The sequence below is a fragment of the Tyto alba genome, unplaced genomic scaffold (genome assembly GCF_018691265.1).
Source record: "Tyto alba isolate M040663 unplaced genomic scaffold, T.alba_DEE_v4.0 Super-Scaffold_17, whole genome shotgun sequence".
Classification (NCBI taxonomy): domain Eukaryota; kingdom Metazoa; phylum Chordata; class Aves; order Strigiformes; family Tytonidae; genus Tyto; species Tyto alba.
In genome coordinates, this window is record NW_024881279.1 from 18,196,407 (window position 1) to 18,208,742 (window position 12,336).

Here is a 12,336-nt window from a genome sequence, read left to right on the forward strand (position 1 = left end):
ACGCAGTTTGAATGAGTCAATGGTATTCTCCAGTAATGACTTGAGAAAAAGCATTTTTAGATTCCATTTATGAGGGTTTTTGCTCTTGCAGAAGGTTTAGGAAGGAATTTATCTGAAATGCAGGATGGGTGCTGGAGATACTAATTCCATTTCTAACTCAGTTACCAACTCCTGTCACTGTGGACTTAGCAGGTGACTGCACATCTGCTCAGCTGGGCTAACTGCCACGGGTGCACACTGAAGACTACAACTGAGCCTACAGTTTCTTACACAGCCTTTGCTTCTCCACTTGTAAAATGGAGATAACTAATTTAAACAGCATATTGCCAGGCTCATTTTATTTAATAAATGTAGACCTCTGAGACCTCAGGTGAAAGCCATACCCCAAAAGCTATTTTCCCTACCATAATTTAAACAGGAACTGGTTTTATTTTCCAAGATTCAGAACAGATGAATATCAGGCTCATCTCTGTACTGGGAATATTTCTGAAATACATTTAGAGAACATGCATGCAGAAATACAGATTTCTCTGACACCTTAAACTTCACTATTTTTTAATGCATTTTACAATGAGGCATCAGCATTTTGACTCAGAAAAGTGGCCATGTTTGTGAGCACGTGTGTTGCAGTATTGGTAGAACTAACATCTTTCCAGTAAGACATCGGGGTTGCTTTAAAATGGGATTAGATTCTTGGTTAATTACACACTCATGGACAAAATAAACATACATTTGGACCCTTCCCTTCAGGAACTGAAGAGACTCCTAATGGATTCCTGTTCTTTGGTTGTGGCCCTTTCTTACCTGTGTAATTAGGAGGGCAGAGACAGACATAGTTGTTGATCCCATCCACACACGTAGAGTTATTCTCGCAGTCATTATCTTCACAGTCATCTGGGTTTATTTCACACCTCTCCCCCTCATACCCAAGGAGACAAGAACAGCTTTGAAGAAAGAAAAAAATTAATAAAAGTTAGCATGGATCTGAAGGGGCAGGAGGTTTGAGCTATAAAACTGAAATTAAATCATATAAAAGTGAGTTCCTGGAGCCAAATTCACTGCTGCTGTGAAGTACAGAGCACTTTAACCCTGTGTTTGGTGAAGGATGCAGTCTGATGGTTCATGGGGTCATGTAATTATTTACATGAGACATGAAAGCATCAGCAGGAGACAGCCTCCGTCATGCTTCCCTTTGCTTTCTTTGCTGATAACCCCAGCCCTGAATTGAAGTTAGCAACTCCAGGGCAGGAGAGCAAGCACTCATCACAATATTCAAATCCTTGGCTTCTCTGTTAATGATTTTGTGAGTATGTGGATACTTGCCTACTGAGGACTGCACAATCATAGGGCAACTTGGCAGCTTTTAGATGGCTCACTCTCTTTAAAGAGCAATGGCTTGAACTAAGTTTACAGACATGAACATTTTCTTCACATTACCACTCTGTCACTTGTCCAAACAAGAAATGTTTGGGAATGATTGCTTCTACAAGTGCAGTAAGGTTTCAGTACTTCTGCAGCTCCTTCAACATCTATTTGTAGAAGAGCCGATGATGTCTAGATAATTCATCAAAACCACAAACAAACAATGGCAGAGCTAGTAATGGTCTGTGAGGATGTGGACACCGTTAAAGAATAATCACACTAAGTATTTTATCTCAGAAGACTGAGGTACGGTCCCCAGAGGGAGTGTAAGAAACTAAGTGGTTGAAGAATGACTTTAACTTTTTTTCAATCTCCATCTCTTCTCCAGATCTAGAAGTTATGGTTGCTAAGAGAACCTTTATATTTTTAACTAGCTGTAAGTGATGAAGAGGTGGAGGCCACAGTTTCCTATAAGAGAGTCTAAAAACATGTGTTAAGTGTTCCAGTCACTTCAGTGGCTTCTAAGAAGCCAGGGATGATATTTGAAGTGTGAGTATTGAAGTGTCAGTATTGCTGTCCACTAGTCACAGAAAGTGTGTGTGGAAGAGAAAGGTTGTTTCGAGTCCCAGTCCAAACTCCACATGCACTCAGCTGTTCATTTCCTTTCCCATGCAAGTTTTGGTGGCAGAAAAGGAACTGAACAAATGTAAAGCACTACTGATGGATGAGGATGAAAACCAGAAACCACCAGAGCAGTCACACTAATTGCCATCCACTGCTTTCTGGAGCCAGAATTTCCAAAGCAGAGATAGCTGCAGAGTACTTTTTTTCAGCTCAGATGGACGAAGTGGACATGGGGTGATTATCCTGCTTTATGTATGTGTCATGGGGTTGAGGTGGGGAATGCCCTGGAGAAATAGGAGATTTTCGGAGTCTGTGAAGAAAACTGCAGCACTTTTGGGCTGGTTGCTCCTAGCATGACATTTGCTTCTCTTCCTCCTGTGTGCCACAGACTGAGCAGAGCGCAGGGACCCCCAAGGGAGGATGGCACAGAGCTCTACATCCACCTTCAGTCTGTCCCAGGTTGAACCCTGAGGGTAAGCTTAGATTCTTCATGACATGTGCAAGCTCAGAAACTAAGGGATTAACAATGAGGAAGAAAAAAGGGAAGGGAGTGTGTCTTGAGTCACCACAACAGTAAGATCTTCTAGATGGTTACAGAACAGGCATAAAGGTTCCTTGCTAACAGTTGTCTTCATTCAGGTCTGTAGGGACCATTCACAGTTCATAAGAGTTAGGAAACCTTCACCATGCATAACCAAATCCAAACTGCTCAAATAAATCCAATTTAGGACACAATAAATCAATAAGAAATATTTTCTTTTCCTGTCTCAAGCTCATTATTGCTAATAAAATATGTCCTCTTGCTGACCCTGCACTGATCCAGAGGATCACAGGAGGCAGATAAGAAAGAAGAGCTCGCACACCATCTTTTGTGGCAATGCAAGTGTCGGGGAGGGGGTTAAAGACATATAATCAAATACAGTGGCACATTCATCATGTCTCCTTTTTCGATTACAAAACCCCATTTTCAGGGGTTTATAACTCAGCCATAAAAATATGCTCCAGGCTGCAACTTGGCATCCAAGGTCTCAGTTTGGGAGCACAAATTTTTCTCTCCATTTAAAGAAAAGCAACAAGAGTGACTTTGTGCTGGTTATTTTTATGTGAATATAACACCATTTTCCTTCCACAAAAGGATTGGGACAGCTTGGATGTATGCAATTAAAAATGACATTATTAAATACTATCACAGTAATGCTTCAACTCAGTAGATTTGCCATTAGTAACAATACATATGGGATTGTTAACATACAATTGCTCAGTATTAGGACACATTCCATACTGAAGGAAATGTCAGCATAATTGATGGCATTTGGCTACTGGTCCCTATGTATTATAGGGAGTCTTTACATTATTGATTACGTATGATTATTTATTTTGATTTGCATTCAAATGTGCCAAATATGAGGACTGAAATTAAAAGATAAAACATACAATTTGGGACCTGGATTGAACCATATGTTGAAAGAGTTGTAGTTTGGGACTGTTTGTATGTATTTTCCCAGAAAAAGCTTACAAGAAAAATGAAGTTTGCAGAGTGACTGGAAGGTCATCGAATTTGGGTTCCAGCTGACCGAGAGAGAAAATTAATTCCAGAGACAATGATGAAAACTTTGTACTGACTAAATAGTGAAGCAGTGTGAGACAGCGTTTCATTTGGACCTCAGAAACAATGGAACCATGCAGGAAAGAACTATTTTCTAAGATGCTGTGATCTCATAATGGTCCAAATTCCCTATTCCCCCAGTTCAGGGATTTTCTGTTACTGTTGTGTTTTCCTATAAATAAAGAACTAAATAAAACCCCATTATCCTCATGAAGACACAAGGGAACACAGAACTTAATGACAACATTTTGGGGGTAAACTTTTGGAGCTGAAGTATACCGGCAATTTCGTAAATTTACTATATTCATTGTTTTTTTTTTTTTTTTTTTCCCATAAACTAATGAAACAGTTTAGCATCTGTTTATTAAAACAGGCATATATACAGTGTATCACATTTCAAAAAATCAACTTTTAAATAGAGATAGTAAATTCTTTCAGGAATATTAGTTTTTTGGTAAAGGAGCTTTTTACATCTACATCCCAATGGAGTAGCCTGTAAGTCTGGAAGTGCAACGTTTTTCCTTGAACTAGGCAGAATTAACACTAGGGAGTTAATCAGTTCCAGGATTTTACATTTATGAGGGAACTTAAAGTTTGTGGAAAACACTAAAGAAAATGCTCTGGAAAATGGAAGGGATTTTATATGGAGTAAAGTTAAAATAATCCAGAGACTTTTTTTTCCCAACACAGTGGGTTATCAAAGATCAGATTGTTGCCTGTGGCTAACTGAAGCAGAGCTGACAGCTCTGCCTCCTTTGTCAGTCTCACTTACAGGCATGCTAAATGACTAGGACATGTCTGACTGACCATCTTTTTCTATCAGTCTCAATAAGCACTTTTTTTGGCAACCTTTTGCCAAAGAAGACATAGATTAGGTTAGATTAGATTAGATTAGATTATTAGATTAGAACACAACAAACAATTCAGAGGGAAGAAGAACTTAAATTTCTCATCCCCTGAGCCATGGGATGCCACAACTATTCTTTAATACAGAAGTTGTCCCTACCTGAAAAAAGAGAATGTGAAAATTACTCAGAATTGAAAAAGTACAAGAATAAAAGATGCCAAGAAGGACTGAAGAACTCTAGCTGAACCTTTGCCCTTTGGCTGCCTCACCAGGACCTGCTATTACAACAAATCTGAGCATCTCAATCCCCTGCTGCTGTGAGCCTTTGTGGGTACCAGGCACAGCGGGCAAGTCAGGCTGGAATCTCAGTCATAACTATGAATTTCCTGTCTTTGCCTGGGGAACATCACCACCTTAGCATTATTTAAAAGGTAATTTTCTTGTCTACGGCTACAGAAACTTGAGAGTTAAACTGCTTGGCATTTCATAGGGAGAGAGCTTTGGCTTAAGTTTCCTTTTTACAAGAGTAAAGATTTGACAAGTTTGGCAGCAGAGTTTGTGTATGAATATATTTCCCTAGGGAAGAGAATATACAGAAGATATAATTTCTTTTACAGGCCACACAACAGAAAAATCCAAGGAGGCCTCTCATGAAAATGTTTTTGACATCCGCTTCCTCACAGCATATAATCTAAGGCAACATTTTCCCATCTTGATGAACACAATTTATATGTACGTAACTCTGACTGCTGCCATCCACTGGAGAGATTTCCCACCAAAATACCAAACCAGTCAACCAATCAAATTAAATCTCAAATTGTTTCTTTATCTTCCCTGTCACTGACTGTTCCATCCCCACACCACACTTTTCTATGACATGCTAAAGCTCCATGCTCCTCTTCTCCAGAGCAGCTGGGGCTCTGGACTGACCAAATTAAAAACATGGAGAGAAAACAGAGCAATTCATAAGCTGAACATTCAATTTTATGAAGCAAGATTTTGAAGAGATATGATTTTATTTGTCTTTTATTAGACAAACTGAAGCTATATAAATAACTATAAAAGCAGAAACCTTCCCTAAAAAGCTTCATATGTTGTTAAACATCAAAACCACCCCTGCAGTTTTATAAAGGATCTCAAAAACTACGTTCATTTGGAACTGAAGCAAAGCTGCTGAAATTGTAAAATTCTTCATGAGAAAAGTTCAGAAGTAGCTTTCATTTCAGATCATTCAAAACTTGTTATTTTCTACCATAGAACAAAACAAAAATGCTAAAGAAAAGCCTGATCCAAAATATAAGCTGAAACCTTTCATTCTAGTATTATGGATATAATAAAATGTTTTACTAGGACATTTTTAGTATCAGCTAGATTTCTGAAAAATAAGCAGAGTGACAGAAAACAGATATTCTAATATGATACAATTTTGCTTTGGCACAAGCTGGAAAAAGTTATCTAAGCAGTATTGCATGAGGGTGACCAGAAGGGAACCCGAACCAAAGACCACCAGACCTTTATTTCTCTCAAGCAGAAACTGAATCTGAACTGTTACTCCAGAAATTGCTAGGCCTGCTAAAATCTGAATCAAGAAGAGGTATATCAGATCAGAGTAGTGGCTTCACCAAAATCTGGGGGGTCTGCCAAAGCAGCATGACCATCTGCACGTGCTATGATCTGCAGAGCCTCCTCATCCTCTCCCAGCACCGTGCAGCAGTACGACCCCACAGAGGCACCTCTACCCAGGAGATGCACTCCCCTGCTCTGCTAAGGGCCTTGCCACAGGTGCTCCAGCTGAGCGTTAGCTGCCCCTCATGGCGACGTGGCTGTGTGTTTTACTCCCACTGTCCGTGTCGGAAAGCCTCCGGTCGTTATTTGTAACAGAGCCTGACAGTGTCCCTTCATCCCCATCAACCTACACTTTTCCACTGTAATATCACCGTTGTCCTTCTGTGTCCAACACGTGCTGGATCTGTTTCTGTAAGGGGGGAACTCTTGAGGATGGGCAGGAACAGAGACAGAGAGAAGCTTTGGGGCATTTCTTCCATTTTCTGCTTCCCCATTCATCCCACCCACAGGGAAAAATGGAAGCTCTTCTGTGCCTCATTCCCATATGAGAGGTTTGAGGAGTTAAAAAAAAAGGGCACAATGCTTTTCTGGAAATATAAAAGGCATCCTATCACTGGTAGGGGAACAGGACAGGGGTTGTTAACCCCCCAGTTCACCAAAAGTCCTGTCAGTCACCCAAACATAAGATGATTTTTTCTGACATAAGATGATAGGGGTTTGCTGACTTGGTTAACAAACAGTTAACCTTAGTTGGAACAATCTTAATCACAGCTGAAACCAAACTGGAATCACACTGGAAAAAATGTACTGGTTTGACTCCCTGCTTACACCATTTATAAACCTTGCAATTCTGTGTTTCCCTCCAGCTGTTGTTGATAGGAAGCTATATATAGGAGAAGACAAAGCAGCAGCCTCAGTAACATAAAGCATTTAGAAGTGAGGCTTTCATATATGCAATTGAAACAACAGCATGGTGTACTTTTGTACATATTTTGTGCAAAAAATAGCACATATACTGAAAATTTCAGCAACTCTTTTCTAAAAAAAAAAAAAAAAATCTATCAACTCTAATGACAACTAGTGGCCAATGCCTCAAACTTGTACTTAGCTGTAAAGTAGTGTCTGCAGCAGCACAAATCTCCCAGTTACCTCATGAAAATGAATTCTCTTGGAGTATCCCCACTTATGCTCCGTCTTTCTTATATGGGAAAACTGAGATCCGTAATGTCCAGCTGTAAAGGTTATTCTCTTGCAGGCACAATGCTCAAGATGTGGCAACCTCTCCATGTTTTTTAATGGTTTCTGAAAAGCCTGTTTATCTACAGGATTCTTCAGTATGAAAACATTTTGCATCTGGTTGTCAAACAACAGATGCTTACTTTACAAATACAAAAAAGGGTATATGTGAGTTTGAAATGCTCCAAGGAAAATTAGCATACAGATAACACAATGCAGATCAGAGAGACCGCTCAAAATAGCTCTTGAGAGTGTATTCTATTATGAGAAAATAAGGAGGCCTGCTTCAGAGAAAACAATATGTCTCACCAATGAAACCAGATTAATTATTTTGTATGGCAAATAGAAGTGTCACATGCAGCAGATTTTATAAAATAGCCATTATAGTTCATTAATGCAAAGTAGAAACACATTTAATTTTAACATCTCATTTTAAATGATCTTTGTGTTACTACCTGAATCCATCTTTATTTGTCTCGGTGAGGTGGCAGGTCCCTCCATTCTGACATGGATTTTGAATGCAAGAATTAATAGGCACACTGCAGTCTCGACCCTGTTTGGGAAAATTCAAAAGAAACAAGGTTAGTAAGACTCATGTCATCTGAACCAACGTCTCTTGCTCCCTCACCCAACACGTGGCATCATTTGCAGGGGGTCTTCAGTCTTCAGACCCATCACATCACCTAATGTTCTTTACTGATGGTCAGACATATTCATCGCTTAAGTGAGAATCTGGGCAGGGCAACTGTTCTGATCAATGGGACTGGTGGGTATCTTGGTACCATTTCAGTTTCAAGACTTTAATTAATTCTTTAATTTAAGCGTTTTAGGGAAACAGCTGATTTCATCATTACTCTAACACACTTTAATCTCTAATGTTAGTTACTGTGAAAAGAATTAATCATGACCACAGGTAAGCAGAAGGCCACACACAGTCAGCACAAGACCACATAGAGTCGGCGCTCGTTCAGCCGTATTTACCAAGCGGTCAGTTAAACACTGCAACAGTACACCGTACTCATTACTACACACCATCAAAACCTAAAAGGGAAAAGAATTTGAAAACACCAAATCTTGTTTGAGATATCATCACTGAATCAATTCCTTTCTTAAAGATTGCCCTAAACTATATGGCAGTTCCAACTGAACGTCACTAGCTTGAACAACCTCCACAGTTACCAACTGACTTTTATTGGCTCTTCAAGGCATAGACATATTTCTCTGATCATTATGTTCTGCTGAGTAGAACAAGCCTGTTGTAAAATTGGCAAATACACCAAAGAGTTTGGTCTTGCTTTTCAGCTACTCACACAGTTGGATGGAATAAAGACACCTCAAAGCCTCAATACTCGAGGTATCTGTGCAATCACAAGAAGTTCAAGAGATTGCTCTACTCTTCCTAATGAAGATCCCGTTAGCAGTGGCTCTCTGCCAGCTCATCTACTGGAAAGCTGATACATAACTGCAATCAAGATGAGAAAAATATCTCAGGAGATATATTAATTCAGTCAAGGTTGTAAGGTTTTTTTGCCTTGGTTTAAAAATCATTATTTACATTGTACTTTAGAGGAATAACAATGGTATATCCAGGTTTTCAAACAAAGAGGGCAGATGCCAGTCCATGACATTGGTTCGTGACAGATGTAACTTCTGTGTGTTAGTACTGAACACTACACTATCACTGCCAACTTTCCTTGCTGACAGCACTCATTGAAAGTCATTCCTTTCTCCACTGAATTGGCAACAACTTCCAACCCCTTTCAGACTACATGGTGTGATGTACTGGAGCAGGTTGTACTCAGTTTCTATAGTTTCATCTTTTTTATGATGGTTGTGTTGGCAAAATGAAGCATCTTGATGCTTCAGCCATGTATTACACATGAAAGCATCAACTGTTAGTTGTTTTTCCACCTAACTTTGAGACTTTGTTGTTCTCACTTAAGATATACTATAACATTAGAATTAAGAATAGATTTTGAGAAGCCTAAGACTGAACTTGGCAGATGTCTGACAATTATTTGCTTGCCTCAGGATGAATACAGTGGTGTTAGATAAGGCATAGAAAAGGACTACCAAAATGTTCAAGGACATGGAACTACTTTAGAAGAAGATACTATAAAGACTAGGACTTTTAGTCTGGAGAAAAGAAAATTCATGAGGGTTATATGAAAGAGGTTTACAAAACCATGGAGGTGGTGAATGCAGAATTTGTCACACACTAAATCCCTCAGAAGTAGAAGGACCCTTACGGATGTTAGAAGATGAGCTTAAAACAGATAAAAGAAAATAACTTATTCCAAAGTATGAGCTTTTGCCACAGGATGTTGTAAAGTCAGATAGTATAAAAGCCATTAGACAAATACACATACAATAGATCCAAATGAGATATGAAAGGCAATAGGCAGACATCAACATCCCTAGTTGGATGGTAGTGGGTGCTGGGAAAACCAGAGAGGAGTGGGTGACCAGTCTTGCCTCCTCTCCTCAAACAGTCAAGATTTGCTGGTGCCCTCATGACAGACAGAATGCTGCAGTAAATGCACTACAGACCCATGATGGCATTTTTCGTGTTCTTATGTCAAAGTTGTTTGAAAGGCTTATTTGGCTCTCAACAAGGAAAATGTCCCTACCTTTTTTTCAAAAGAACCTAGGCTGCTCCCTAGACGAGATGGTTTTGTGCATTGTAATGGAACAGATTTCTCAGGAAGATCACACCAGGATGGGTTTGATCAGTGTGTCTATGGTTGCATATCTCTTTGGGAAATCTTGGTCTTGAACAAACAAATAGGCTGGTCACATCTTCCTAACTCTTGTTCTTGCCCACTTCTCTCTTGCACTCTAAATTGGTCAAAAGATCATGCTGAGCTCTTGACCAGTGTGCCCATTTCCAGATGTGCCCAGCCTGGAGGTGACCGGCCAGCAGGACAAGGACTGTGCTGGTTCTGTGACAACTCAAGCTCCATTCATGCTTCGAGTACTGTTCAAATAATAGTAGCAATTTTAATTTGCCTCCGGAGCACCTAACCTGAAAGTTCTGTAGCCTCAATTAAGACTAATCAAGGCATTAAAAAGCCCAAATCAGCTTGTAAGTGTGAACTTTTGTACAGTTCATTTGATCTGGTCTGTCCACTGATGGTGCTAGACTTTCCCATTCTCATTTCCTACAGTTCAGTCCTCCAAATACTACTGAAATCTTCCGTATTTTGTCAGGTAGGACATACTGCTTTTGTACTGGGAGAAGAACTGAGGCACACAGTAATTATACTTTTGTCCAACACCACAGAGGAGCTTTGTTACAGAAATGGGAGACAAAGCTGTATTTCTTGAGGCTCTGTCCACAGTATTCCCCAGAGAGAGGAGAAGCAGCTTTGCATTTTTAGATTAGTGCAAATACAAAGAAACAAGGACATACTTCTCCTTGGTTGAATCGGAACACATTTCCAAAGAACAACAGAAAGGCCTGGCCAACCCCCTGCCTCTCTGTGAGTTCATTCCCCCAACACAGCAGTGCAGGCAGCATGCGAAGCCCTAACCGAAGTCCTGGCAGAGGAGGTTTCTGCTTCATCCCATGCTGCATCTGCCAAACAGCCTGTCCTTCTCCATCTGAAATCCTGAGCCCCCAAACGTCTCAGGGAAGAATTGGGAAAGCGCCGAGGGAAGCTTCTGCAGGTTTTGTTTTGGCACCATGTGGTCCGCAGCACTTCACGGATGCGAGCCGTGCAGCATTAGCACTAATCCACTGCCACCCTTCTCCAACATTGCTGGTGTTTTGCCCATCTGTGTTGAGAATCCTGTGTGTTTACCACGATATCCTAGTAAAGCTGGAAGATTCCATTTTTTTTATCTCTAAGATGACAAATACTTTTCCTGTGTCCCTGAAGAATGGACTATTTTACAGATACATCACTAACATCAATTATTTCTGTTTCATATGAACTCTTCATCACTAAAATATTAACACACTGGATCACTAAAATATTAAACCTTGTGCAGCTAAGCATAGCAAAAAGCAAAGCAGAAACTACAGTATCTGTTTTTCTGAAGGTTTTTGTTACAGTTGAACATCGTGTAAAACAGTCCCATCATTTCTACTGCAATTAATCAGATTATTTTGAATGTTCTTGTAAAAAATTAATAAAGATAAGTGTTAAAATGAGAGCAAGGCATTTTCAGTCTCTCATTGGCACATGAAATTTCTTATGATTTAGACTTAGATCTCACTTCCATACAGAACATAGTTGAATTATTGGTTTCTTGGGCCTCAGGCACCATGGAAACCGATTAGTATGTGCTGCTGAATCAGACTTAATTACAACACTAAGTTGCTATGTGGCTTTAGGAAAATTAGAGTCTCTCTCAGTTTACTCACTGTAATAAATGGGCAAACAGCACTTAATCCTTCTCTGAGGATTATCTTCTCTGAGTTGACTTTATCAATAGCACATTGAGAGCCCGCAAAACAAGTACAATTTCTCTAACACATAAGACTATGAAAAACAAAGATTTCTGAAAGGAGAGAAGCTGCAGAAAATATTGGTACTAATAAATCTACAGCAAAGCAAGGCCATTTTATTTCTGTGTAAGACTGTCACTACCCAGAAGAGACTAAAGATATTCTAGAAACATCCTTCAAATGAATAATGCAATTCTCTAGTCTCAATTTACAGTAAGACTGTTCTTACTGGAAAAATGGAATTGCTGTCAAGCATCACTAAAATTAATTTATCTGTGGGTTGGGAAATACTCTTTGAATTACATTCCCTGGAAAAAACCCTATTGTTACAAAGGAGAATACTGTATATTTGTTTCAAGACTGAAGAGCCTTTTAATGAAGTATGAATCAGAAAAAGAGGTGCAGACTTTGTTTCAAGGACAGGCAAGAAGATATGACTGCTTCAGCAATTCACAGAAAGAGGATGAAGGTCCCTCTGTGTGCAATATTTTATTTCTAGAGCTTTCTTAAGCTGCAATAAATTTTTGTCTAGTCTGATAGGAAAGCATCAGATCCAAAACACTTTTATATAATTTCTCTCATTTTCTGTAGGAGAGGAAAGGATTAGGTGTTGAAACATAAAATTTCTGCAACTAATCAGAA

General features: G+C 39.5%; 1 protein-coding gene across 1 annotated transcript in view; it reads right to left on the bottom strand.

Moving 5' to 3' along the window:
• The window catches only part of SLIT3 (slit guidance ligand 3), a 525,410-nt gene that overhangs the window by 54,258 nt on the left and 458,816 nt on the right, over positions 1 to 12,336 (bottom strand). The window contains exons 28-29 of the mRNA XM_042790009.1: positions 7,697 to 7,794; positions 805 to 944 (exon numbers count right to left, since the gene is read on the bottom strand). Of these exons, the coding sequence (XP_042645943.1) occupies positions 805 to 944; positions 7,697 to 7,794 (238 nt within the window). The remainder of the gene's footprint in view (positions 1 to 804; positions 945 to 7,696; positions 7,795 to 12,336) is intronic.